Source organism: Carettochelys insculpta, chromosome 4, assembly GCF_033958435.1.
Source record: "Carettochelys insculpta isolate YL-2023 chromosome 4, ASM3395843v1, whole genome shotgun sequence".
NCBI classification, from domain to species: domain Eukaryota; kingdom Metazoa; phylum Chordata; order Testudines; family Carettochelyidae; genus Carettochelys; species Carettochelys insculpta.
The window spans coordinates 60,456,804-60,484,229 of NC_134140.1; the positions used below are offsets into that span (position 1 = coordinate 60,456,804).

At 41.0% G+C, this 27,426-nt stretch overlaps 1 protein-coding gene across 11 annotated transcripts in view; it reads right to left on the minus strand.

Moving 5' to 3' along the window:
- TENM3 (teneurin transmembrane protein 3) overlaps window positions 1-27,426 on the minus strand; it is a 676,880-nt gene that overhangs the window by 50,860 nt on the left and 598,594 nt on the right. For all 11 annotated transcript variants that reach the window (XM_074992970.1, XM_074992971.1, XM_074992972.1 and 8 more), the window contains 5 exons: window positions 16,135-16,402; window positions 15,481-15,624; window positions 9,664-9,913; window positions 974-1,206; window positions 369-523 (listed from right to left, as the gene is read on the minus strand). In XM_074992970.1, coding sequence (XP_074849071.1) covers window positions 369-523; window positions 974-1,206; window positions 9,664-9,913; window positions 15,481-15,624; window positions 16,135-16,402 — 1,050 coding nt within the window. The remainder of the gene's footprint in view (window positions 1-368; window positions 524-973; window positions 1,207-9,663; window positions 9,914-15,480; window positions 15,625-16,134; window positions 16,403-27,426) is intronic.

Consider the following 27,426-nt stretch of genomic DNA (forward strand, 5'->3'; position numbering starts at 1 on the left):
CACGAATAGACTAAGGACATTAGTGGCTCTGTTCATTTAAAAATATCATTATGCCAATACTGGTCTAATATATTTGCTACTCTGCTGGTGTTTTATTACTATACTTAACATTTCTTGCTGACAATTATGTTGTTCTGTACTACACTGAACTTTATGTGCAGAAAAATTGAATAGAGTAGCATATATTTGCTAGTAGAATATACTGAAAATCATGCCCTTGGAAGAAGTTTCTTACCACAAAGTATTCCTATGAAATATATAAATATTCAACATGTTCCATTTGATTCTATTTCAGGGAGCAAACAGGCTGCACTAGCTTCCCATCCCCACAAAAAACCCACCCCAAATCAGTTGAATTTTAAAAATACCTGGCTGATGTGCATGCTAGTGTCACATGTTAGAGGCCGTGCAGAGGTTAGATCATTGGAACCAAGCAAAGTTGATATTATTCCATTTTGATCCACTTTTCTGATCATGGTCCCATCAACAAAGTAGATTAATCCATTCTTGTCAATTGCCATTCCTTCAGTCAAGTGAAAAAATAGCTTTATTACACTAAGAGTGTATTTAGCATCTGCTACTTTACTACCTGCAAGGTGCCTAGGTCTGAAAAAAAGGTTTAATGCACATTCTACTCTTCTTGACTACATATACTGTTCTACAGAAAGTAAACTAAAGTCAGTGAGAGCTGCCTTGTATTTCAGTATACCTGAAAAAACTGAATAGATTGGAGTAACATATTGACTTCTTTACAAATTTTGGATATAATTTGCTTGCTGCAAAATTTTTGTGAAATTTGAAAAGGACTATAAAAATTTATGCTGAACCAACTTGGGCTTTGTGTAGCTTCATTCTGCATGGGCTTTCTGGATAGCAGAGGAGGAGCTTATCAGGACACATCTGTGGTTGAAGAACAATTTAGGCACTGACTGAACCGTTTTTTAAAAAGACTATGAACTGATATTATTTTTACCTTTAGGACTCATAAGCGTTGCTTCCACAGCCTTGCCTCCATCACCACATCTTGCCTCATCAAATGGAAGGCACTGTTCTCCGGTTCCTGCTACTATATCAGCATTTTTTGTCAGGTCTTTTGCACCAGTGAGTGACTTCGGACGATAGATCCTGCGTGTGTTTGTGTCAGAAACATACAAATCTCCTGTGACAGGGTCAGTTGCAAGGTAGTATCTGTGAGCTGGGTTGCTGCTGTAAAAGGTGATCATATATTTAAACAAAATTAGTAATAAAATTGCACATAAGCACTGGAAGAACAAGTTTCAGATTTAACCGGCTATATAATGGCACTCATAAAAAAGACTAAAGCTAGTAGTCATATGCAATTCAACAGGCTTCTGTCTAACAGACTGAATCAAAATGGTTGATTCTGAAATCTCTTCTGGGTGCTTGAAATCCTGAGTTGGATCCAAACTTTGCAGCCATGCCTCATCCCTAGCTTACATTTATTTCATTGCTGTTATCTCAGTATTCTTTTTATTACAAGTTGTATAGGGTTGCTGAGGTGCACAGTTTACATTATTCATAAACAGATAAGACAGGGTTCATATTACTGGTTCATGGGCAGTAGATAAGAGGTTCACCTTAGTATTGCTTTAATCTGTTCCTCTGAAAAGCGTGATATGCATGATTTGGTACATTAGGAAAATTCATCTTTTTGACTACAGCAGTGAGTGCAGTCTTTTTTCATTACACAGGGAATCAGAATTCAAATTACTGTACATTTTGGGCACAAAACCACTAACTATGCCAACACAGCCTTCATTACAGGGGAAATCTCTATTACTATCTATTTTTCCAGAAACATGCAATTTGCAGCTCGTGTTACCACATTGAGAATTACTCTTCTCCGCCCCTGCTAGAGAAAAAGCAAACCTAGAGAGTTCTCTCTTAGTTGATATATCATGATCCAGTAACTTAACCTGCTGCAGTTATGATTCTTGACCTGATTTATTTCACTAAGAACAGGAATAAGGTCACTCAAGCACAGAAGGCAGTTTCTGATGGCCCCCTATTGCACTCAGACATAGCACCAGAACAGTCGGTTCCACTTCTGGTATGTTTGCAAATACACTACTACAACATGTCTCCCGATCATGACAATATCCAAACATCTGTTCACAAAAATGTAGTGTCTCACATTTTGTAAATATAAATCAGTGCTAATGTAACACATTTTATACACTGCCACTTGCAAAAAGCAACCGAGACCAACATGTCTTCTAACAGGGAAAGCTTTTTATAGCAGTCTACTTTAAAAATACATAAGAGTGCCATAAACATAAGATTATTTTAACATGTTGGTTCACAGTAAAGAAATCAGTGAAACAGGCAATTTCTATCAAATGCAAAGAATTTAAACATCTTTTGTAACATACTGTACAGCTGACAATAATTACAGGAATGTTTTCATTAAACTTGTGCAGTTAATATAAATCTGATATTGTCAAGCAAACTAATTGTTGAAACATATTTTCAACTCTTAATTATACCACAAATGATTTATAGCATACTAGCGTGCAAATTATTTATCACTATTTTTATTTACATGATTACTTTGTTTTTAAGAAATATTTTGTGCATTTAACTACAAATGCATTGCAAAGTGCAAAATACAAATGAAATTACTATTTAACATTTTTTTAGTGATGGAATAAAGAATCATCACAACAACTGTGAATAATTTATATATATAGTATATTTCTTGTTTAATAAACAGGGTTAATTATTAAAATAAATGAGGATAAGGCTTTTAATTTTAATATACAGTTCTAATTGTAAGAGAAAAGTAACAATTCTTAGCTAAGATTACTTAGCTTACCGGTAAGTAGTGTATTTTCAATAATACCAAGTTATGTAGATGATTATTAGAAAGTACTCTCTGTTTTTTGAGAAAACTGTCAGATGTGGAGTTTGTTTACTTAGGATTATTATTATGTAGTTAACATGAAACTCTTCAAGTTGTTACATGGAAATGCCTACTTATGGGACATTTCTGAGACATAATTGGGATAAGTATTTATTTTTAACACAAAGCTCAAAAGTTGAGGTAGCCATACTTGTTCCAGGCACATCAAGGCTGAGCTGTGAAGAGCAAATCATAACTTGGGGATTTCAATAGCATATGGTTCATGAGTTAAGTTTACAACCAATAGTCACAGTACAGTAGGCCCTCGAGTTATGCGAAGGTTGTGTTCCTACGCACCCTCGTGTAACTCGAATTTTGTGTAAGTTGGGGGGGCGGCTTGTTCCCCTGGTGGAATGCACGTTCTGCAGCCAGGGAATCAGCATTGCCTGGAGCACCTTCTGAAAGGTAAATCCTGGGGTCAGGGGGAGCTGTGGAAAACTTAAGCCTGGTGGTGGGTTGGGACTGTGGGAACTGGGCAGGAGGGTTAAGCCAGGGGTGGCTTAGAGCTGCAGAGGGGGTAGGGACGGTTGAGCTGGGCCTGCACAAGCCTGTGGGGGGTTGAGCTGGAGACACATGGGGAGGGGAGAGCCGAGGCTGTATGCGGGAGTGAGCTGGAGCTGGCGGGGACGGGGGCGCGTTGGAGTTGAGCAAGAGCAAGAGCTGGGCGCAGGGCAAGCTGGGTTGCAGGGGTTTTGAACTGGAGCCGCGCATGAGGGGTAGTGAGCTGGAGCCATGCTCAGGCACTGAACCAGGCTGTGGGGAGGGGCGGGGCGGGGGTGAATCGGGGCTGTGTGGGGTAGGAGGTGTTGAACCAGGGCTGCATGGGGCAGGATTTTGAGTTGCACTTAACTCACATAAATGCAAGTTCAGTACAACTTGAAATTGTGCATTTCAAGGGTTTACTTTACAGGGATTTGCCTAATATATAATTATTGAAAACAACAGTGGAAATATAAGCATGTGACATCCCAGTAATATTGACTGGCTTCCGAGGCCATTTTATTTCACCGACATTTAAAATACTAAGATGCTGAGCCATCTGCAAAAAATCAAAGAAATAGAATCTAAATCCGAGTTTGGTCTCCTTCAGTTATCCAACAACATCTGACTCATTGCAGGGTGTTTAAAAGAGCATGCAGTCAGAGAGCTGCACAGCTTCAGACACAGAAGGGGCCACCCTGATCATCTAATCTGACCTACACATTATAGGCCACAGAACGTCATCCATCCACTCCTGTAATAATAGATCCCTAACCACTGGCTGAGTTACCGAAGTCCTCAAATCATGATGTTAAGACTTCAAATTCTAGAGAATCCACCATTTACGTTCCTTTCAGAGCCTTTCCTATCTAGTGTCCCCTCTCCGGCTGTTGCGAATTGTTACTCTTGGCACTTGCCAATGGGCCACACACAACTATAGGCAGTTCTGCATATCATCACCCCCACAAACTTATCCAGTTCTGGCTTGAAATTATTTAGGCTTTTTGCCCTTGCCCCTGCCCCCTCTCCAGCATGATCCAGAATTTCGCTCTACTGATGGTTAGAAGCCTGTGCCCAATTTCAAGCCTAAACTTGTTTATGGCCAGTGTGTATTCATTTGTTTTGTGTCCACACTGGCACTTAACTTAAATAACTCCTCATTTATAGAGCGCACATGTACCTCCCCTCAACTCTCCATTGGTAAAATTAAACAAACTAAGCTCTTTGAGTCTCCTCACAAAGGAGGGTTTCTGTTCTTCAGATCAGCCAGGTAACTTTTCTTTGCACATATTCCAGTTCAAATTCATATTGTTTAAACGTGGGAGACCAGAATTGCACAAAGTAATCCACATGAGCTCTTGCCAGTGCTTTGTTTAATGGTACTAATATTTTCCTGTTTCTACTGGAAATACTCTGCCTTTACACATCCTAAGACTGAGTCAGTCTTTTTCATGGCCGTATCACATTGATGGCTCATAGTAATCTGATGATCAACCAGTACATCTAGGTCTCTCCCCATCTCTGTTGCATGCAACTGATAAATCTCCACCTTACAGCAAAAATTCTTGTTGTTAATCCCAGAATGCATGACCTTGAATTTTACACCATTAAATTTCATCCTGTTTCTATTACTGCAGTTTACAAGGTTATTTAGATCTTCTTGTGTGATATTCCAGTCCTCCTCTACATTGGCAATACATCCTCATTTTGTGTCAGCCACAAATTTTATTTCCCCACTCTCACTTTTTGTGCTAAGACCAGTAATAAAAATGTTAAATACGATTGGCCGTAAGATTGATCCCTGAGCCACTGCATTAGTAAACACCCCCACAGCCAGCCTGACAGTTCACCTTTTGCTATGATCTGTTGTAGTTTCCCCCTTAACTAGATCAGGGGCTCTCAAAATTCGTTGCAAAAATGAGCCACTGCATCCCTTCTGACAATGTCACTTCATGACCCTGAGGGCAAGTCCGAGCCCCAAACGGGGGGGAGAGTCTAGAGCCCATCACCTTTGCTGGGAGCAGAGCACAGGCATCACCTTCAGCTCCAGATCATAAGAAATGTACTGCTGGCCATGGAGAACCCAGTAAAGGGTGCCACAGTCCACTTTGGGTTCTGACCTACAGTTTGAGAACCGCTGAACTAGTTCTTTGTCCACCTTTCAATTCTCATATTAACTCCCATGTGGAACTGTATCAAATGCCTCACTGAAGCCAAGCAAATTAGATCTACCACATTTCCCTTATCTAAAAAAATCAGTTACTTTCCCAGAGAAGGAGAGTAGCTTAGCCTGAGATGATCTACCTTTTGTAAAAGCACTTTACATTTTATTCCAGTTACTGTTCACCTCAAAGTCCTTAACTACTTCCTTTTTCAAAATTTAGTCCAAGATCTTGCATACAAATGAGGTCAAATTAACAGGTCTGTTGCTTCCTGGATCATCTTTTTACCTCTTTTAAAAAAAACAGGAATTATACTAGTGATTCTCCAGACAGAGGATTTCCAAATTCATTAAAAATTGTGTTGTTGGGCTTGCAAGGTCATGTGCCATTCCTTTAATGTTCTTAGATGGAAATTATCTACCCTGTCCTTCCCTCCCTCCCCCTGGATTTAGCCCCATTTTGCTGTTTGAGTTTGACTCAGACTTCCACATCAGATGTGGTGATTTCTTTCTTGACCATTAATCACTCTGTCACTACCCCTAAGGTCTTTATTAGCCTAATAAAAAACCAAAGCAAAGTATTATTTGTTTAGATGCTGGGCCATGCCTAGATAATCCTTCATCTCAATCCCAGCCTCAATGCTTACTGCCCCACCTCTTTCCTTGTTTTCTTCTTATTTATAGAGCTATAAAACCTTTTATTATTCAATTTTAAATATTTTTGGAAGGTCCAAATCTCCTTTAGTTTTGGCAGTTATCATTTATGCCAACACTTTCTAACAACCATAAAGTCATTTTTTTGTGGACGGTCCCTCCCAGCTTCCATTTTTGTAGGCTTTCTAATTTCTTTTTACCACCTCTTTGAGAGGCTTATTTATCCAACTTGGTTTGCAACATTTCCCTATGATTTTTCTCCCTTGCTCAGGATTCATATAGTTTCTGAAATTTAGATTTAAAATAAAGTAATTCCAAGCCTCCTCAACATTCAGATCATTGAGTTCTTCAGTCCATTTCCCCAATTCCCCCCACCCCGCCCTTTTTTTTATTAACCAGAAAAGTTAGCTCTTTTGAAATTAAGGATACTTGCTGCAGATCTCTTTTTGTTTATCCTTCCATTTAGCTTAAACCTAATTATCTCATGATCACTTGAACAAATATTGCCTTCTATAAGTCCTTCTCAGAGGTTCTCACTCCACGGATTACTATAGTCTTGGTGTGAATGACTCTAACTTTTAGTTGTTTTACTTTTATTGATTTAAGTCACAATAACATTGTTTAGCATTTTTTTAACATTGTAGAGTAAAGGAATAATCTAATAAAATTATAGAATAAACATTTTTAAAAACTGTAGAATAAACAGCAAGCCTGCTTCATTTGCCTGGTCCTCTGTTTCTGTTTGGTTTTATGAGAATTAATCCCATTCTCCTGGCAGAACCAAACTCTCATGCTGCTTTAAGGTATAAAAGGAAACTGCATACCAAATTTAGGGGTCCTAGCTCTTAGGAAGAGTTTTTGAACAAACATGCACACACTCAAATGTACAGTAGATAATCTCAGTCACTGCTTGTACCATGCTACCCCCTCTCTTTTGGCTTCCATTTAATGTGCATGCCAGCCACTCTGACAATTATATTATATATGTAATTGTTGATACACACCTCCTTGAGCTGGAAGGGACCTTGGGAGGTCAACTAGTCCAGTTCCCTGCCAAGCACCACCCCTGACATCTATTTGCCCTCATCCTTAAATGGTCTCCTCAAGGATTGAACTCAGAACCCTAGGTTTAGCAGGCTAATGCTCAGACCTCCCCCACCCTTAATGCAATACTGTCCCTCCTTCAGCCTTTATTTCTTCCTCTCCATGTTACTCCTGAGGGAATTCTGCACCAAAAAATAAAATTTCTGCACACCATATTTTAAGATTTGGCAAAATTCTGCGTATTTTATTTGTGAACAAAGGGGAGTCCACAAACTCACTGTGCCATTGGCAAGGTGGGGGTGGCTCCCAGCTCCCAGAAGAGGCAGGGGCTCAGGCAAAAGGGGCGGGGCTGGAGCAACTAGTACTCAACACCACTCAGACCATGCTGCACTCCCCTCTCCAAACCTTTAGTGCTACCTGGCGAGCACTAGGTGGGGCTCCGGTGGTTATTTAAAGGTTCTGGGGCTCTGGGCAGCACCACTGCCACAGTATTGGCAGCAAGGATCTTTTGAATCATTAGGCCCCGAGACAATTGCCTGTTTAGCAGGTCTATGTGAAAATAACACTGTATAATCACTGGGAGGCCGCCAGAAGAGGGGCATCAAAATATGCCATTTTCCATAAGACCAGCCCTGCCAATAGGCAGTAAATAATATATATATATCAGATATCAACTCAGATCTCTGGTGTATTACTGGAGACTGAGCTGCATTTTCCATCTAGTTTAGCATAATAGTTTCTTGGGGTAGAACTCGTGCTATTTTTTGTGAAGCCATCTACACATTTACTACACTATACTACACAACTGATTATCAGTGAGTTGCACATACTGTTGACTGAATTAATGGCATTCAATGAACAATAATACAATAATAAAGTAAAATATCTGTACACATCATTCTGTTTATAATGCTGTCAAAACTCGAGTTTGTAAATATTGATAGATCCTTAAGTGATCATATTTAGCCTTTATTATTATTATTACTATTATTATTTCTTCTTATTATTACTGCTACTACTATTATAGGATGAATGAGTATTAGAATATATTTTCTTTGCTTAAGAGTCCTCTGCTGACATGCCGTAAAGTGACCTGTCAAAAGCTACAGTACACATCTCAGTTTGAACAGAAATCTCTCTAGTAATTTGAATGTTTTGCAAGCTGGAGACGCCACAGGTAGCCAAGCTGGGGGCTCTAAACCAGTCTGGAATAGCCGTGGGGAGGAGAAAATAGCTGCAGCTGCAGTGTTGCCAACTCTTGTCATCTTGGAATCAAGGTCTTGTGAATTTTGGTGTCATGTTACTATGTAAGAACTTCAGCTTTCAGCTCTTTTTTAAAGAGTATGGTTTTTGTCCTTGTGGTTCCACAGAAAACCTTGAAATATGAATCCTCAAAAGCCCTAAATCCAAAGAAACTTGAAATGTATTAAAAATGTATTTAAAATCTCATGAATTTTAAGCCAATATCATCATATTTTGGGCCAGCCTAATGAGTTTTGAATGACTGAAGTTGGCAATAATGCTGCTAGTTTGAGATAAAAGGGGAGCCAAAATTAGGATTTAAGACTGGGAAACAAGAGAAGGGTCCAGAAACCATAAATGGGAACAGTGATGGAAGATAGGAAGTGACAGAAACTTGGTACAGAAAATAGGATCCAGTGGCTAAAAGTATAATGCAGAAGAGAACAGGATCTGAAGGAGGAAAGGACAGAAAGAGGGTTCTTAATGGGGTTGAGAACAGAACTAGAATATCAGCATCAGATATCAGAATATCAGTTGTCTACAGCCTGACAACTGGAATAACCAAAGGCAACATGATCTCCTGTGACAAATGAAGTCAATATTTTTGAAAAGAACTCCTAATAAATACAAAAGCAAGTACTCACAGTGATTAAATCATATTATACATTCACTTGTAAAAATGGAGAGTTAGAAGAAATATACATCACCTTATAAATGCTTACCTATGTCTAAAATCTTTATTTCTTGGTGGGAGCAAGTAAAGAACAGAAAAGCAGTATTAGAAAAAAGATTAGAACGGAAACTTAAGGGGATTAGAAGGAAGAATTTAAAATATTATGCTGGTAAAGAAGATGAATTATGAACTTTGATCCAACAACATTAATTTATTTTGACTCTGAAACAGGAAATAATTAGGCTAGTTTAAATTTCTACAATATGTTTAGATAGATCTGCATAGTTAAATATTTTACAGTTAATCAAGTTTACTTCATTTTTAAATAGGTGTAATTCTTTTGGTTCAATGTATCATGCAAAAAATAGCATTTTATCTCCAACTGAATTTGGATATACTAACTTGCAAAATTTCAGAAAATTATCCCATATTTTAATTCACAACACAACCTTAACTCCAAAAGTCCAAGAAAAGGAAAAAATGTACCTCAGTTCAAGAACACTGGTTACATTTCCAGATGGGAATATCCGCCGAACATAGTTGAAATCTCCTACATAGAGGCTGCCATCTATCCCACAAGCTAAGGCTACTGGAGCTAGTAATTTATTACCATCAGCTTGACCATTGCAACTTGGGCATGAGATGCTGCGTCTTCGTCCGTTGCCCATGATGCTACTAACAACAGGAGGTTGTTGAGAAATAAACTGATTTTCACCATTTCCTTTGTAGAGGATACCTGACAGAAAGAAATATATAATTGCTTCCCATATCAAAGCCCCCCGCCTCTTTTTTTTTTTTTTTTTTTTTTTGGAAATTATGATAATTAACAGCAAATATCTGATGCAAGGTTTCTTCCATAAAATCTACTTTATACATTAATATTTACATATAAATACAAATATACTTGGAGGACCCACAAGACAAACTAAAAAACATTGAAAATAACACTTTTGTGGACAAGACGTTGTAGATTATTGAAAAAAATTACTAGCATGTGTAATGTGAACGTGCTCACAGTCTGTCATTTTAATATTTATAATTGAGGGGGATTTTTTTATAATCAGAAAACCAGATGATCCATTAACTTTTAATGAGACTTATGCTTCTAAATCCCTTAGGTTGAAAACCCCCAAGAGACTGGAGTTTTAACTGCACAAACATTGATTATTGGAAAAGATATTTATATTTGTGATGTCTTACAGTAACTACTAAAAAATACCCTGTTATATGAGACTGGACCGCTAACACATTCATCAAATACTACTTCAGAAAAGTTCTGTAATTAGTTCAATTTCACATTACAGGAGTCCTTTTTCATTGTATAATAATAATCTACCCTTGGTAACAAAGTCTGCGTGTAGAATGAGTCTGCAGTTATATACAGTTATTAAAAGTGTCAAATGCAACAAAAAATGTAGTGGTAAGCCAAGCCGCTCCCTTAAAGCTAATTCTGCTCTGAGGCAAGAAATGTACAACCATTTTGTAAGGACAAAGCAAGATGCCAGCAGTACTTTTTTATAGCTTCCACAGGAAAATGTTGGAAGGAAAATACATACGTGAAGTTAATTTTTTCATAGTTAGAAAATTATGCTTGAATTTGGACTCAGTTAAATGTTACCGGTGTCCTCATTATTACACAGATCAATGACTCCATCAAGATCTAGTGTATGGCAGGTCAGCTATTATTGTTACACTCATACATCACAATAAATCTTAATGCAGTACAATCCATGCAAATCACATGTCCCTTTTTTTACTTTATACTGCTACAATATTTTACTGACTAATCAAAGTTTCAAAAGCAATTTTTGGTGCTAACGGTAATACATTTTTTCAAGATACTCTTAAACCATAAAAACATAATCCCATAAAAACAGATTTAGGAAGCTTGAGAAGGTGATCCCTTCCCCATCCTATCACTTTTTCCCTACTGCATTTTTAAGGTGAAAAGAGATCAGAATAAATAGCTTAGCTTTTTCACTTAGATGGCTTTTGGTTGCTTCAGTTACTTTTTTAAAAATGTAATACAATTTGGTAGAGGTAAGTACTAGAGCAAATGCACATTACAAAATCAGAAAGGATGAAACAGGCTTCTGAAAACTTAAAGAAAAGTCATCAGAATAAGGTGGTAGGTAACTCAGTGAGAAACGAAGTGAGTTTGTTGTGAATGCTCTGAGGAAGAAAGCATTAATGGCATCTGAAATCCCCTTTCCTGTGATTACATCATTTGTGACAATGATGGAACCATAATTTTGCTGAAATAGCTAAGTTCTATTAATTTTATAAGAGGACTCCTACAAGTCAGCACTCTGCACCAGTGCACATGATTTATTCTGTCATTACTTTGAAAAATTGGTCCTTCATATTTCTCCTCTACTATCACAGAATGAAAAGATGAACATTAGAATATTTATTGCGGTGGTTCAGGATGTCCATACAAACACCTGTCACTGTCTGTACTCCCTTCTGAATAAATTTCTCCAGCTCATCCACCTTGTCATTACAACTAACTACGTCCTTTATTCAATTAGACACGTGTCACTTTGCAAAGTCATACTTGTCAAGTCTCCTCTTGAATATAATTTAAAGCCACAATCAATTCACCTTGTGAATAGAAACAACCTCATAATTTGAACAACTAAACTAAATAAAACATGCCTCTTTGCATTTTTATAAATACCTTAAGAATTTTGTACGGTTCTTTTCGGACATTTTAAATTTCCATTTCTCCCTTATTCAGTTGTATAGTGGCATAAATGTTCGCTTCAGGCTAGGTGCCAGAGTACAACCCTGCCAGGGACTCTGGGTGTCTATTCAGGTTGCTAGCCCATCCCAAAGGCCATGCCACAGAATTTTCACTGCTTTTGTTACCTGTGCTAGATCAAAGTTAGAGGGCACACCCCAAGTCAGTACTGAACTGATGCTTCAACATAGCGTTAGAAGGAGGCCCAAATCATATTTTCGGTAAGAGTACAGTACATCCTGATCACATTCCAAAGTGTCTAATTTAATTCTGATTACTTAACTTTGCTTATTTTTTCAACTGAATACGAGTATTCTTCATTTGCTTTTCTAAACTCTTATGCTGTAGTGCTGAAAATGGTTACCTAGCTGCCTCATTTTACTCCAAAGTTACCTATGCTTCACTGGTGAGTGGAACAATTCTCATATGAATTGCATCCTGTACTGTGAAAGGCACTATATGCATTACAATTGCTGTATTATAATTTTCGCTGTTGCTGTGGATGGTCCCTAGCCATCTCCAACTCTCCCCTTCGCCACCAAATGATGAGCTGTAGGCTGGGTAAAAATGATTGTCGGGGGGAGGGAGAATTCAATCTAGCTACAACGAACTGAGATATGAAGATGCACAGGAGCCAGCGTGGCCTATTCTAAGGGAAGAGAACCCTTGTGCCCCACTGGCTTCTCCTTTACATCAGTGTTCCCAAAAATGCTGCAGACTTAGTCATGTGACTTCCTGCTAAGGAGAAGGGCCACACAGGAGGAGCAGGAGCAACATGAATTGCAAGTAGCTGTGTCCCATGGAAATGTGGCATGTAGGTTTGGGGTGGGGACATGCAGGACACTAACAGGTCAACATGAAGCATGTTAGACACATCAACATTGGTTTTGACACTCATGAAAACTCAAATCTTAATAATTTATGATGGTTCCCCCATTAGTTGAAGTTAGTGACAGCATAAGAATGGCCATGGTTTGGGAGCAGACCAAAGTCTATCCAGCCTAGTATTTTGTCTTCCAATAGAACCCCAAAGGCTTCACAGAGTGAATGAACAGATCAGGTAGTCATCAAGTGATCCACTCCCTGCTACCCATTCCCAGCTTTAAGTAATCCTGTCCATCACAGCTAATAGCCATTGATGGACCTATCATCCATGAATATATCTAGTTATTTTTTTCAAACCTTCTAGGTCTGAGCTGAGAAAGGTGTTCCACAGATTGCCTATGCATTGTGTGTGAAGAAATAATTCCTTTTTTTGAACTTGCTGACTATTAAATTCATCTGGTTCTTGAGTGAAGAACTTTAATAAGGATGTGCTAGTTACTTCCCATAACACAAATCTTGATTTTATAGACCTCCATGATATTCCCCCTAGGGATGTTAATGGTTAACTGGATGAGGCCTACTGGTTATGGTTAACCTGTAGGGGGTGAAGCAGCCACTGCAGGCAGCTGCTTGTGGGGGTGGAGGAAGGCACTGCTGCAGATACAAAACCAGTTAACCAATTAACTTGTATTTGTTTCTTCTCCAAACTGGGAAGTTCCAGTCTTAATAACTCTCTTCTCATATGGAAGCTGTTCCATGACTCGTTATTTTTATCGTCTTTTTCGGTAGCTTTTCCAGTATATCTTTTCTGAGTTGTGGCGACCACATTTGCAGGCAGCATTCAAAATGTGGGTGCACCACAGATTTATATAGAGGTACTATGATATTTTATATCTTATTACCTATTCTTTTCTGAAAGGTTCACAATGTTCTGTTCACTTTTTTGGCTGTCGCTGCCTAGTGAGTGGGTATTTTCAGAGAACTATGAACAATGACTATAAGATCACTTTCTCGAGAGATAATATTTAATTTAGACCCCCCCATTTATCATTTTATATGTATAATTGGGATTATGTTTGCCCATGTGCATTACTATGCATTTATCAACACTGAATTTCATCTGCCATATTGTTGCCCAGTTTTGTGAGATCCCTGGGTAACTCTTTGCCATTTGCTTTGGACTTAAACTACTTAAGTAGTTTTGTGTTGACTTCATATTTTGCCACCTCACTATTTAACCTTTCTTCAGATCATTTATGAATAGGCTGAATAGTGCTGGTCCCAGCACAGAGCCTTAGACCATCACTAAGCAGGGGAGGTAAGCCCACTGAGCTGAGAGAGGTTGGGGACAGGTATTTGTACCCGGTGGTGTGGGCCCTGCATAAGGGCCCCAGACACCATTCAACCCTTCCTCACTCCACGGTATCTTAACAGAGATAATTTAGACTCAACTGAGCCTTGTGATGTGTTTGGGACAGTTTCTGAGGCATGATGAGTGCTTCATGTGCACCAGCAGTGAGGCTACCCCGCTGAGAGCCGAAATCAGAGAGAGCTGTATTTCATGGGGGAGCCCTGAAGACGTGGGTGGGGTGGCTGGCAGCGAGCAGCATGGCCAGCGGGCTGGTGTGGAGCAGCATGCTGGCAAGTGCCTGAGCAGTGGCACATGTAAGATGCCTTCTTATCCCCTTTTCACCCAGGGTTGGAGGTGAACTCTGCCGAAGAACGTCTGAATTCTGGGGTTGCACTGTCCAAGGATGGCAACTGCAAGTGGGGTGTAGAAAAGGGACAGGTGCATTAAAAGGAGTTTGGGCTGCTGGACCCAGGAACCTGCCTGGAGAAAGAACTAACCAGGTTACCTTGAATGAGTCTTTTGGGCTCGTGGTTTATGGTTATGGACTCTTGTTGTAGCACTTCTCCAAATTAATGCTGAGTTATTGTTTTCCTTTTATTAAAATTTGTTTGCTATACTCTGACCCTGGGCTTGTGAGAGGGGAATTATTGCCTCTTAGAGGCACTCACAGGGGGGTACAGCATTCCCTGTAAGCTGTGCACTTAAGGTGGCCACCCAGGAGAGACTCAGGTGCTGCTCAGCTAGTTAGCAGAGCACCCCCAGCTGCCCATAGCCAGCAGCATTTGTTTTGACTGGCGGTGCACATCAACACCTGCCTAGGTGCACATAACAAAATTTATTCTGCACATGGATAGGAAAAAATTGCGGGAACGCTGGCTGTGTGTAATTACCCCACCTCACCAGGTGAGGGTTTGAGCCAATTTTGGTGTTATATTGTTGAAAAGATACCCCTAGATACTAAACCTGGTCCTTGTTGCTGCTAACTCTGTCTGGCAGAAAAGTTACACTTGGGTATGATTTTTTTAAAATCAGGATCTCCTTACTATTGCACACGCACACACTCTAAAGTATTACACACACATTAAAACCAGTTGGAAGATAAAATTCCGTAAATGGAAAAAAAAATCAATACTGTACTTTTCATTGTGACACTTCATTATGTAAAATTCCAAAGGCTTACGTCATTTCAGGAGGGAGAAATAGGGCATAAACTGTAAATCATGGAACATTTAACACATTTAAAATATTCAATTATTTCCTGCTTTGCTCAGTTATGGTACTTTCTTAAACCAAAGAAAATATCTGGCCAATTATGACGATAGCTTAAAGTTAATGACATGACAGTAAAATATTAAAATGAACAATGACAAGAATATATCCTTACCATTCTGAACGTCCAACACATGATGTTTATCCAATGTCCAACCACCCATGTTAGAGGCATCCAGTTCATATCCCTGCAAAATAGCAGTCCGCTTTTCCCAGAGAGTTAGATCCAAACAAGACTCATATTCATAACCTACAGACACTGGAATAATAAAAAATCATATTTCATATTCCCATCTATGATTGAAAATAAAATTTTATTGAAAATAAAACTGTCTTTATTGTCCAACACTAAGCTTGTGACTTGTCTGGTATCACAAATTAAACTAATACTGTATGTAATTTATCATACAGAGATTGTTCAAAAATTTCACAATTTAAAAAAATAATTTCAGACTATTAAAATGATCTGATTTTTAAAAACTGCAACGGACTGACTAAGGCTATCCCAAGAGAATAGTGTTACATAGCGTGGTTTTCTTCCACATTAATTTTTCACTGTGATGAAAATGAGAGCCACGAAAATGATTATAGTTAGCTTTTCATCTGTATTAAATATTAGTCTATGAGCTCGTTTAATTTATAAATAGATTTTATTATAAAAAGTTTATAGGTATTGTGCTAGGTATTTTCTGATTAACAGATATGGTCAATTTCAATTTAATACTTGTAAGACAATACTAAATTCAGGAAAGCATCATAGTGTACATACCAACAGCTTCAGATAAGCCATAGACCTTCTGATTGTAGGCATCTGTTTTATCCCATATGAAAGTATAAGCCAGATTTGGGGATGCAGGGAACCACTTTTGGAAAAGTCTTCCCACCACAGCTACCATAAGATGAACCTTCATCAAGTTAAATGGTATAACAGACTGGGTCATGGTGATCTTAAGAACTGATTTATATCCTGCAGCTCTGGAACTTAAGTACGATAGTTTCAAATCAGTTCCTGGGATTGTTGTCTCTTCATGAAGTACCTAATTGTTGATAAAGACACATTACAATAATTTGAATTATTTTCAGATTAAACTGAATAAACTAACATTTTAAAAATCAAACCGCAAACAGTGTATTAAAATCCATAATGGACCAGTGCCTGCGTTTTCTTAAGTAAAACATTTTAACTAAAGAAATCATGATATTTGGCTTTTCTAAACAACATCCATCTTAACGTATTTTTGTGTGTTGTTGATCAATTATTAATTTCTATTGCAAACTTTCAAAAGACTCATGGACCTTTTTATTTTTACTGGAAGAACATCTTCAATTTCTTTTTCCATGAGTTTTCTCAGTGAAGCAGCCTCTTTCTATCTAAATGCACTGGGCAAACAGCTTCTTCTGAAGTCACCGTCCATGCTGTGAATCTGTAATGCATACAATAACTGTGATACAGCTAGCACTCTCTCCATCAAAGCTAAGTGAGCCCTGGGCATCTGAGCTCCAGCAATCACTCTTGCATGTCCCTGCATAAATCTGACAATGATCTTCTGGGATACACAGTTCACTCAGAGGTAAGAAAAGTTCTGGAAGCAAAAACAAAAAGCCTAAGCCACCATACACTGTGACAAGTCAATTTTACTATAATTAAGCAGCTACTTGCTTGCATACAAAATAATTCCTTTCTCCCATCGCTTGTTTACTTCGTCTATTTAAATATGGAGCTTTTGTGGGCAGGGAGTTATTGCTTACAGTGTGTATGTACTGCCCCTAGCATAATGTGGATCCAGATTTTGATTAGGGTCTCTAACTGTTACTGTGCTGCAATTAAAATAAGAATAGTAGCATTTCATAAGAGGGTTTTTAGACAATATGAATATCTGTCTTGATTTTCATATTGTACATATTTTGAACTCTCATTTAGGACAGAGATCCTTCCCAATATTTTCTGCTTGATTTTCGCTCTTCAGATATCAGCTCATTTTTAGAATGACCGTCTGTCCTGTTTTTGGTGGGACAGTCCCATATTTGAGATGCCAAAAAGGCATCCCTACTTATTTTAGAAAAGGGACTAATTGTCCTGTATTTTCCACCAGCCAGAGAACAGGGGGCTGGCAAGTTACCCTACTTTCCCCTTCCCCAGGGCTCAGGAAAGCGAGGGGAGCATGGGTGGCTGCCCCAACCCTGCTACTTCCCTGGGGCTCTGGGAAGGTGGGGAGAAGCGCTGCGGCTGCCCCGTCCCTGCTGCCTCCCTGGGGCTCGGGGAAAGGGGGTGGGAAGTGCTGCGGCTGCCACTTCCTCGGTGCTCCCGGGAGCGCTGGGGGCTGCTGTGGCCTGGGGCTTGAGGAGCACAGGTGGCTGCTGCCTCCCTCCTGACTCCCTGTTTGTAGAAGTTTCCCCCGCCCCCACCTCCCCTGAGAGTTTGTGTGTGGTAGTTGGCCATGAAGGGCTTCAGCCTTCTATGGATTAATGCAGACCATCACCTTTATTTCACTCAGCACTTTAACTGGCTATGAAATATCTATGGCAGTTCAGGATTTCCCTCTGCTAGGGAAATCCTCACATGCAGTTTTAAAACTGTTTACAGATTTTTTAAATGGTTGCTTCTTTAAGAGAGTCCAGGGACCTGGCCTGTAGAGTTGAAGAGGCCTTAGATATAATATCCAATAACTCATGGAAACTACTGCAGGAATATTAAGATTTACATAGTGTTAAACATGTTTTTCTCTTTCCTATTCTATGACCAATTATCACAATGGCACCTTGGCTTATCTAACAGGAAGCAATGATGCACCAAAGCTGTCATTCAATTCAGGTATATACAGGCAATCACCTCTCTTCTAACTTCCCATTCTGTGTAGAATTTTGTGTTACAGTAGAAAGGAAAGGAGGACTAGGATGGGGAACAGATTGCTAGGACAAGCCAAATTACTGATCTCAATTTTCAAATACTTGCTCTTCTCTAATCATCACTGAGAGCACGTGACACACTGTGCTGTCATTAAGCAAGTGCTCAAAATTGGTGACATTTGCCTCTAAAATTACTTGTGCAGTACCTCGGCCCAAGATGCAGAGCATATAATGGATGCACCTCTGAACTGTAAGGCACACAAGTCTCTTCAAGCTAAAAATGTAAAAAAACATCCTGAAACATAAGCAACTGAGGATATTTTCCTTTACTACGACCTGGAAGGCAAAACAACTCTTCAAGATGTTTGAAGGACTCCCACGCTGCACTTAAATGCTGAACTAACAGATGCTGTTCTCCTTCTGGGGAGGAAAAGGGAAGCTTGAGGAGTGAAACAAAGGGAAATTATGCATCCATAAATGAACAGAGTGTGATGATTCCTGATAGTCTCAATGGTTGCTCAGATCACCTCTTGCAACCAAAAAGGATAGATCAATAGCGCTAAGTGCCAAAGCATCCATCACCCTCTTAGCTGAGAGACCAAAATGTAAACAGGCCATGCTGGCAGGCATTCTCCTAAAGCTCTGCCATGGGTTTGGATGGCTGTCTCATAAAAACTGGGAGGCAATTTTATCTTACTGAGACAAAAAACTGACTATTCCTAGGGCAAGATTCAGAAAAGGGGCTTCGGTTCAGCACTGCAGCGTCTACTGTTAGCTGCTTTGTAGAATCCACAGCACTGAGGTATGCACTCAGGCTCCCCACACAATGCATGGCGAGAGCTAGGCATCTAACAAGCAGATCCATAGCCAGCAAACTGAGCAAGGCACTGCTCACATCTGCAATGGGAAATGCCAAGGAGAAAGGTGTGACCTAAGCATTGCTCCTCAAAGGTACTTAGGTGCCCAAATCTAGGTCAGAGGGAGGTGCACCCATCTTTTCCTGGGATTTAGTCAGAAGCCCTCTCCTGGAGTAAAGTGCCTAAGCCCTTTCTTGCAAACACAAGTTGAAGAAACTGCCACATCCTCCCCCTTATAATTTTTAGTCCAGTAGTTACAGCAGCCACTCTGTGGATACAGACTCAAACACCCCACTTTGTCCAATCAGGAGAAGGGGTCTGAATCCACACCTGCAACCTCTCAGGACAGCCTCTAACTTCTGGCCTATGGGATAATGTCAGGTGGGTCTCTCAATTTTTCTGTTAAAGCCATGCCACTTTATATGGAAACTTCATTATTCAGTGGACCAGGCACTCAACTAGCATATGGAAAGCCACAGTTTAATTCCCAGTTCCAGGGCCTATGTAATTATTTATACAAAGTTAAAAAGCTTGAAAAGGAGAAACGGGGAGTGACCCTAACATAGCTCAGTGATCCCGGCACATGCATCTCATGTGGAAAACTTAATTTCAAGTCTTTGTTCCACAAGAGGCAGAGGAGGGACATACACCTGGTGCCTCAGCATCCTTGGTGACTGCTCTAACCTCTGGGCTAAAAGATATCAAGGTGGGGACACGGCAATTACCATAACTTTTGGCAGAAGACATAGACACAACCACCACCGTTCCACCTGCTCCTATGTTTTCTCTGGGGGCTGATCTGTCAGGTAGTATCTGAAAATGCCTATTGGACTGGATCTCACAGGACCACAGATGGAGAATGCCTACTTTAGGATCCTTCTAGGCTTTAGGTTTGAGCTAAGGGCCTGGGTATCTGTCCTGCTGCATCTGATGGATACGCTCAGTGGCAGAGGCTTTTAGGAACCTAATGGACTTTTAGTATAGTAGGGATTTTTAGGCCTAGAGAGACCTAGGTTGGGCAGAGGCTGAATGGGGCAGCTGAGGGTCTAAACTTTGGACTTACATGCCTAAAATTACATTGTTTTTGGATTTAGCACCTAATCCTGGAACAAGTCTTTACACGTGATACTGTCCCATTAGATGTTCCCTATTTTAACTGGTCTCCCTGAGACTTTGGCAAGCTAGAGTTGAGTAAGGAACGTGCATGCCAGCTCTCCTCCTGAACCATTAATTCTCTAACTCTTATTACTAAAGAGTTAAATCAGCAGGCAAAAACAGTTTCTCACTGACATTTGGACAGTGAATCAATTCAAAGAAGAGCTAGAACTAGAAGGTCTTTGGACACAAACATTAGAACCCACCAGATCAGCCACACTGCTCACTCACTAACTTTTCCCAGCAAGGAATCACATTGTCTTGAAGAATGAGAATTATGTAAGGGGCCTAAACAATATTCCAAGTACCAAAATACGATACTGAACTATTAAATCCCAAAGGATGAACACTGTGTTTATACATGATCAAGTCCCTTAGTGGCACAAATGTAGAAAATTTAACCTATAGTACTCAGGTAAGGGTCATCTCAGTTTTCACAGAGACAGAGAAAAGTTGTCCTCCTGAGAACTCAAGTTGGCCCACTCAGCCACACAAATTCTGCATGGTCCAATAGATCCAACTTTTGATGTTGAAAAATGCCTTAGCACTGAAGTACTGACTAGGTGAAACTGATTGGATTGATATGCACCGATGAATGCAGGGATGGAGAACATATGGAGTGAGGTTGAGATCTCCATTCCACTCCTGAATTTGACTGCATTGAGCAGCTGCTATGAATGCTTTCAAGCCCAAATCTACAAAGGGACTTAGCACTGCTAACACTGAGGGTTGCAGTGCCTAACTTTCAGATGCCTAGCTACCCTATGGCATTTATAAGCCCTGCAATGGGTGCCTTGGCTCTCCATACAACGCGGCGGGGGAGCGGGGAGAGGTGCCTGTGAAAGGCTTAGAATCCAGAAAAGCCAGCACACTAGTCAGGGTACTGCCTAAAGCAGATGCTGAAGACGGGGTGCATCCTAAGTGTCACACTTCTCAGGGAGATGAGTGCATCAGTCTGGGCTGGAGTTCAATATGCCTTTTGCTCTGTTTGGGAGCCACAGCCAGGAACCCTCTCCTGGAGTCAGGTGCCTAAGCCAGTTCCTTGCATTGTGGAGATACAACCATGATGGAACTGCAGAAAGCTTTGGGAAGATAGAAGAACAGAAATGTGTCAGGAGAAGCATAAATCAAATGTATTTACAGATTCCAGAGTTCTCTGGAGTATAAAAAATAAACTGCTGGGACCAAGCTCGAGAGGATAAACCTTGGAGATATTTGAGTATAAGAGCAAACTGCATCTCCCCCTGATGAAAAGATAAGTACCCAGAACTAGATGGAGTTCTCTAAACTTTAAGGGAAGTCCTAGTTTCTTCTTAAATTATTGTATGGGATCTTGGGGACCGTAAATCAACAATAAGGCTTCCAGTCAAATGAATACAAGTTTAGAAGTGTGGCCATTTACTACAAGGAACCAGGATTTAACTCTTGTTTCATACTAAAGTCACAAGTGTGTCCAGGTGTTCTGATTTAAAACTGCTGTAACATAGGATTCCTTAACTGAAACCCCATCCCCGTTGACATCAATGGGAGTTTTGTCTCCGGGGTCAATAGAGCCAGTATTTCACCTGTTATAAATATTTGGAGGCAGACTCTTCCAATGTCTACTGGAGCAAATGCAGAGTCAGAGGAGGAAGAGAGCTTTGGACCCTTAACTACTTTGGAAGTCCTCATCCACAGACTTGATCAAAGATCAAACAAATCTGCTGACTGGTCTTCTGAGCATATAGCTCAAACCCCTAAAATGCTGCTTCCTGACCTGGAGGTAGCTAAAACTCTCATGTTGTCTCACCACTAATGAAACCAATGATAAGTGAAGAGAGTAGAAGGAAAAAAAAAAACCTTTGTATTCCTAAGGTCTCATTAGAAGGGTGCTGGACAGGAAAATACATTCTGGCCCACAAACTAAACAGGAGCCTGCAGAAAAACCTAGAGTCAACTCAGTTCATTTGAGCATCCATGGTATCAGGCTATGCAGACATAGGGGGAAGGGAAGCCACTAAAGCCCATCTTCAAAACGACTCCTTTGCAGGGCCACAAAAAAAATTCTCCCCCCACACATTAGGGTGGGTTAAGCACACCTGGACAAGATTTACAGTGGGGAAAAGGGCTACTTGTGGATATGTTATTTGAGAATCTCCTCATAAGAATGGCCTCAGAAAAGGGGTACAGCATGGAGATTTTGGAAGGAGCAGGGAGGTAAATTCGATCACATAGTTGGAATGGACGATGGCTACTACCCACCTGACCATGATTTTTGCACTCCAGATGTGGAAAGAGAGAGTCAAATGGTGTGTGGAAATCAGCGGGTGGTAGCACTACTGGTTTGCAGCTCTTCAGCATTGTTCAGATGAGGGCTGACACTGGGATGATGATGTAACTTGCCACAGAAGAGGCAGGGAAATGGAACTTCTGAAGCCAGTGGATAAGAAGACTACTGGTGTTAAAACTGTTTAGCCATTGGTCCTGGTGTGCATGACTGCTTTGGAATTTTCTCTTTGGGGCATGTTTATATATGCCCAGGAAGTAGAGAGTGGACCTGGACTCCTTTTAGTGTTTAAGGACACATGAGTGTCACCAATGGGCTGGCCATTCAGAGTGCTCTACCACCGGCTTGAGAATCCCCCAAGCCTGAAGCCATGATTCATGGTGCATCACAATGGCAGTAGCCACTGTCCATTAAGATGTGTGTCTGCTGCATCTACTGGTGATTGAAGAGCAGTCCTGGCAACCAATTAGATTTCTCAGTGACAGCCTGAAATTGTTCTCTGTTCTGGCACAGAAGCTTGTTGATGAAGTCTGTGAATTTGGAATCATAGAATTGTAGGACTTGAAGGGATCTTGAATGATCTTTTAAGTCCATTCCTTTGCACTTTTGTCTGGATTAAGTATTGCCAAAAATAATTCAGATAATCATACTTATCAGTGCTTGGTAACTGGCCATTCTGAACTACAGTCTAGAAGAAGAGAAGACTACCCTTACCAATAAATCAAGTAATTTAGCTCTTTATTGACTGACTTTATTGAGCAGATGAGCAAAAGAGAAACTGTGCCCTTTTGGCATGGGCAAATTTTTTTCTGCAGAGAATCCGGAATCTTCCTCAGGGGGGATCTGTAGCTCCTCTGAACCCAACATGGCAGCTCCTGGAACGGTCTATTTTTTGGGGGGGGTAAATGGAGACATTGGAACAACTGCTTCATTGGGAGATGGTGAGGGCAATCTTGTTGGTACTGGCAGAACTGCTGGATCCATCTCATAATCTTGCTTTTCCATGGTGGCAGAAAGAAGCTGTTCTCCTGATGTGGAGGTGTGGACTCACTCTCTAGCTCATGTTGACTATGCTGGATGGTACAGATCTTGTGGTCCCAATATGGCCAATAAGATGGGTCAAGGACTGGTTGTAGTGGTTCTTGGTGTATGGGATACCAACAACTCGAAGCCAAGTGCTGATTTGGAGGCTTGTTCCAGACCAGGTCAGGTCCCTTGCCCAGGACAGAATACCTCAGAGGAGATGATATCGGTTCATCAGGTGGTTCATAGTTTACTGAGGAAAAAAACTGCAGTTTCTAAATCCAATGGGGGTACCAATGAGTTCCACTGGAAGGAAACCATGACTAGATGGATGATGGAATGGGACACATACTCTTCCCATAAGTTGCATCTGCTTATGGAGTTAGGCCCTCTTTTGTGAGGGAAGCACTTGGTGGTGCTGGAGGCTGGAACTCCTAGAGTGTGAAAGCGTAATCAGGTGGAGCATGAGACTCTGCTCTCTAGAGCATGAAGTGTCTTGTCCTCCTAAAGAAACAGAGCTGGAACAATTAGTTTGTGCCACAGGGAGGTGAGGCAGAGACCATACCAAGGATGGTTGAAGCTCTTGACAGTTGCCTTTTGTCAGAGCTGTCAATTCCTGGAATGTAAGCTTAATTAGTACCAGAGAACCACTGCTGCCAGAGTGCAGTTTGACAGAGCCTGAGCCCTGAATTTGTGGACTTTATTGACATAACCCTGAGACTTAGAACATCCTGGAGTCCTCATGTGCTGAGTAAGATGATGTGACCAATGCAGGCAGACACTTATCTGACTTCTTTGAAGTGGATGTAGAGGAAAATTTGCTCATGTTTAAGAGAGTGATCTCTGCACTCACAACAGCAACCTGATAAGGGATCCATGAGATTAGATTCCCTGAGTCTTAACTCAGATCTTGGAGCAGGAGGCGCACTTCTAGAGGGGCCAGATCAATCTACAAAAGGGTCCCCGGCTTTCAAGTGACTGCAGCCTTCTCCAGTAAGTGCTTCTAAAGGAAAAAATTCCCACTCCAAACAGGTATGACCAGGAAACCAGTGGCAGATACTACACCTTCCTATGGTGTGCACAATCCTAAGGCAGTAAAAGCAGCATTGATGGTGACAACTGACAGAGAAGCAGCATGGGGAGGATGAACAAATTTGAAGCCCAGAGTCCTGGGTACAGTCCAGGATGGAAAGGAGTTCCTCTTGATGGGGACTGTAGCTATTAAACTATCAAATTTATCAGAAACAATTGGCTAAAACTATAAAACATTTTACAAAATATATTCATATGTATTTACAGATCAAAGATGAAAGGAAGATGAAGCTCTGGACACTGGAGTGCCAACCCAAGCCATGCAGTGGGGTATGAAGAAACTGGTGGTCAGTTCCCTCTTTGTTTATCTTCTAAGATGGAGGCATGAGGGGGCATATGTGCAGATCGACAAACACTGCAAGGAAGAATCCTCAGACTCTGGGAAGGTGTAGCCAGAGAGAAATCTACAGAGGCACCAGCACTGAAAGACGAACATTAAATTTAGATTGTGACACATTAATACGGTAAAAGCTTGGTTATCTGGCATCCAGATAGCTGGCACATTTGGTCTATTGTCAGGCCATGGGGCTAGTTGACCAGCAGACCGAGCAGGCCAGCTGGGGCCATCAGAGCGGGGCTGAATGCCCAACATCCAGCACGGGGTGGAGCACAGGAGAGGCAGAGCAGGGTTGGATGCCAGCCCCAGCTTGAATATCCAGCACTTTTTATTATCTGACACCCCTAGGTCCCTTGGGATGCCAGACAGAGCTTTTACTGTACTCTTTTTACATGTAATAATTTCTGTTTCCACTTGTTATTCCTACGCGCTAACTTGTAAATCACAATCTTTGATAATAAAGCTCTGATTTTTCCACTCTCTCTCTCTCTCTCTCTCTCCATATATATTAGTGCTGTGATGACATAAAGGATCTTATTCACACTTGTACCACTCAAGCAGTGTGCACTGTTTCTCCAGGGGCAACATACCTGCTAATTTCTGAGTGTCTGGTGACAGGGGCTAGGTATGACAGCACGGATTCATTCACAGGGACTTGTGGCTCTAGGATACACCTACCTTCAATCGCCAAGGCAACGCAGAGGGCGGCTAGGGACCTGAGGAGATTGTTTTCGTGGACAAAAGACTGACAACATCAGGAAGCGGACATCCAATTTAGCAGCAGTGTGCCCCTCTCACTGGGGGGTTTTGGGGGCAGAGGGAGGACTTACAGTCCTGGGCACTCTGAGAAGTGTCATATCAGCATCCAGTTCTTCTGCTCCAATGATTCTTAGTCACAGAGGAACAGCTTTGACAGAAGAGACTGAAGGAGCTGCACATTAGAATATCTCATAGCTCAGTTGCTATGTCATTTGACAGAGAGAGAACAGCTTCCTCTTTAAACCCCTTATCCTCTGAGACAGAGGAGGACTTGAACCAGGGGGCTCCCACATCTCCAATGAGTGTCTTAACCAATGGGATAAAAGTTAGGAGGATGCAGCAGTGCTAGTGCTGACAATTTTGCTTAAGCTCACTCGTAGGGGGCCAGTCCAAAAAGTGAGCTCTGAGTGCGCCCCACAGGCAAGGTAAGCAGAAGCAGGAATATCTTTCTCCAATCTGTGGAATGCTCTAGGGGTTGGGCATCTGGATGCCTAGCGCAGCACTTCAGTGCCTATGTGCTCAAGCAGACACATAGGCATCTTGTGAACTTTTACTTCAAAAACTTAGGAGCTCAGCAAGTTGAGTTGCCCAAAGGACTCCCTGGCAGCTTAGTAAAGGTGTTTGGTGAATCCCAGAGCTGCCTGATTCTGAGATTTGGACACCTAAAGTAGCAGGTAGGTTTCTCAATCCTTTTGTGACTGTAGTTCCACGACTGCTCTTCTGAAAATAGTACCTTTTAGGGATGATGAAGCATTATGTCTACCATTAATGCTGCAAATCATTCTCCCCTGCATGTGGTGCTGAGCGTTGCCAATCCACATTAGCAGGACGGTTGATTATCAGGGAACTGGGGAATGGCTCCTCTATGTTTTCTGTGCCAACTCCAATCTCTCCTACAGTAAATCGGGCTTTGGCTCTTTTCAGAATAGCCATAAGCATTCCTCTGAAATGTAATGGGAAGTTTTTGAACAGAATAAGCTGCAAATGTGAATTTGTGTAGTGAGATGTAGCATTACGCACAGCACTTCTATTAGACTCTGACCCTTTCGAGAGATATTATTCATGAAATATTTGTGTAAATTTCATTTAGCAGTAACAGAATGTGTGTGTTCACTGAATAGAGAAAATAACCCTTACTTCGTGTTTTTTGTATAGTATAATCATTAGCTTTTTGCATGAACAATTAAGTGTTTTGACTTAATCAACAAGTGCTCACAGGAGCACAAGTCATACAAAAAGCCAGGCATGAAGATGGCTTTTTTTTAAATATATGTATGTATAATGAAGAGCTTTGAAGGGTCTTTTCAGCTATCATTGTATATTATTACTTTTTCTTGCTTTATATGTCACTTGCCATCACTTTTGGAAGCAAACCTATCATAGGTTGCCACCAGGCCCACTGATGGGAGCAGTGGATAAAGGGGGCAAAAGCAGAGCCTAGCAATTCAAAAGGCACCGTGGCTCCTGGCTGACACTGCTGTTATTGTGACAGAGGTGGTGACTGGAACCTCAGGGCCTTTAAATTGTTTCTGTAATACTGCATGGTCTGCTGTGGGCAGGTTTCCTCAGCCTTGCCCCTTCTACCCAAGGCCCCACCTCTTCTGGAAGCATACAGCCATCCCCTCCACCACCTTGCCCGCAGGCTCAGTGGGTCTGTCAGCCCCTCTGGAGCCACAACATGAAAATGAGAGCTACAGCAGCAGGTCTATTATCCAGCATCTCCAG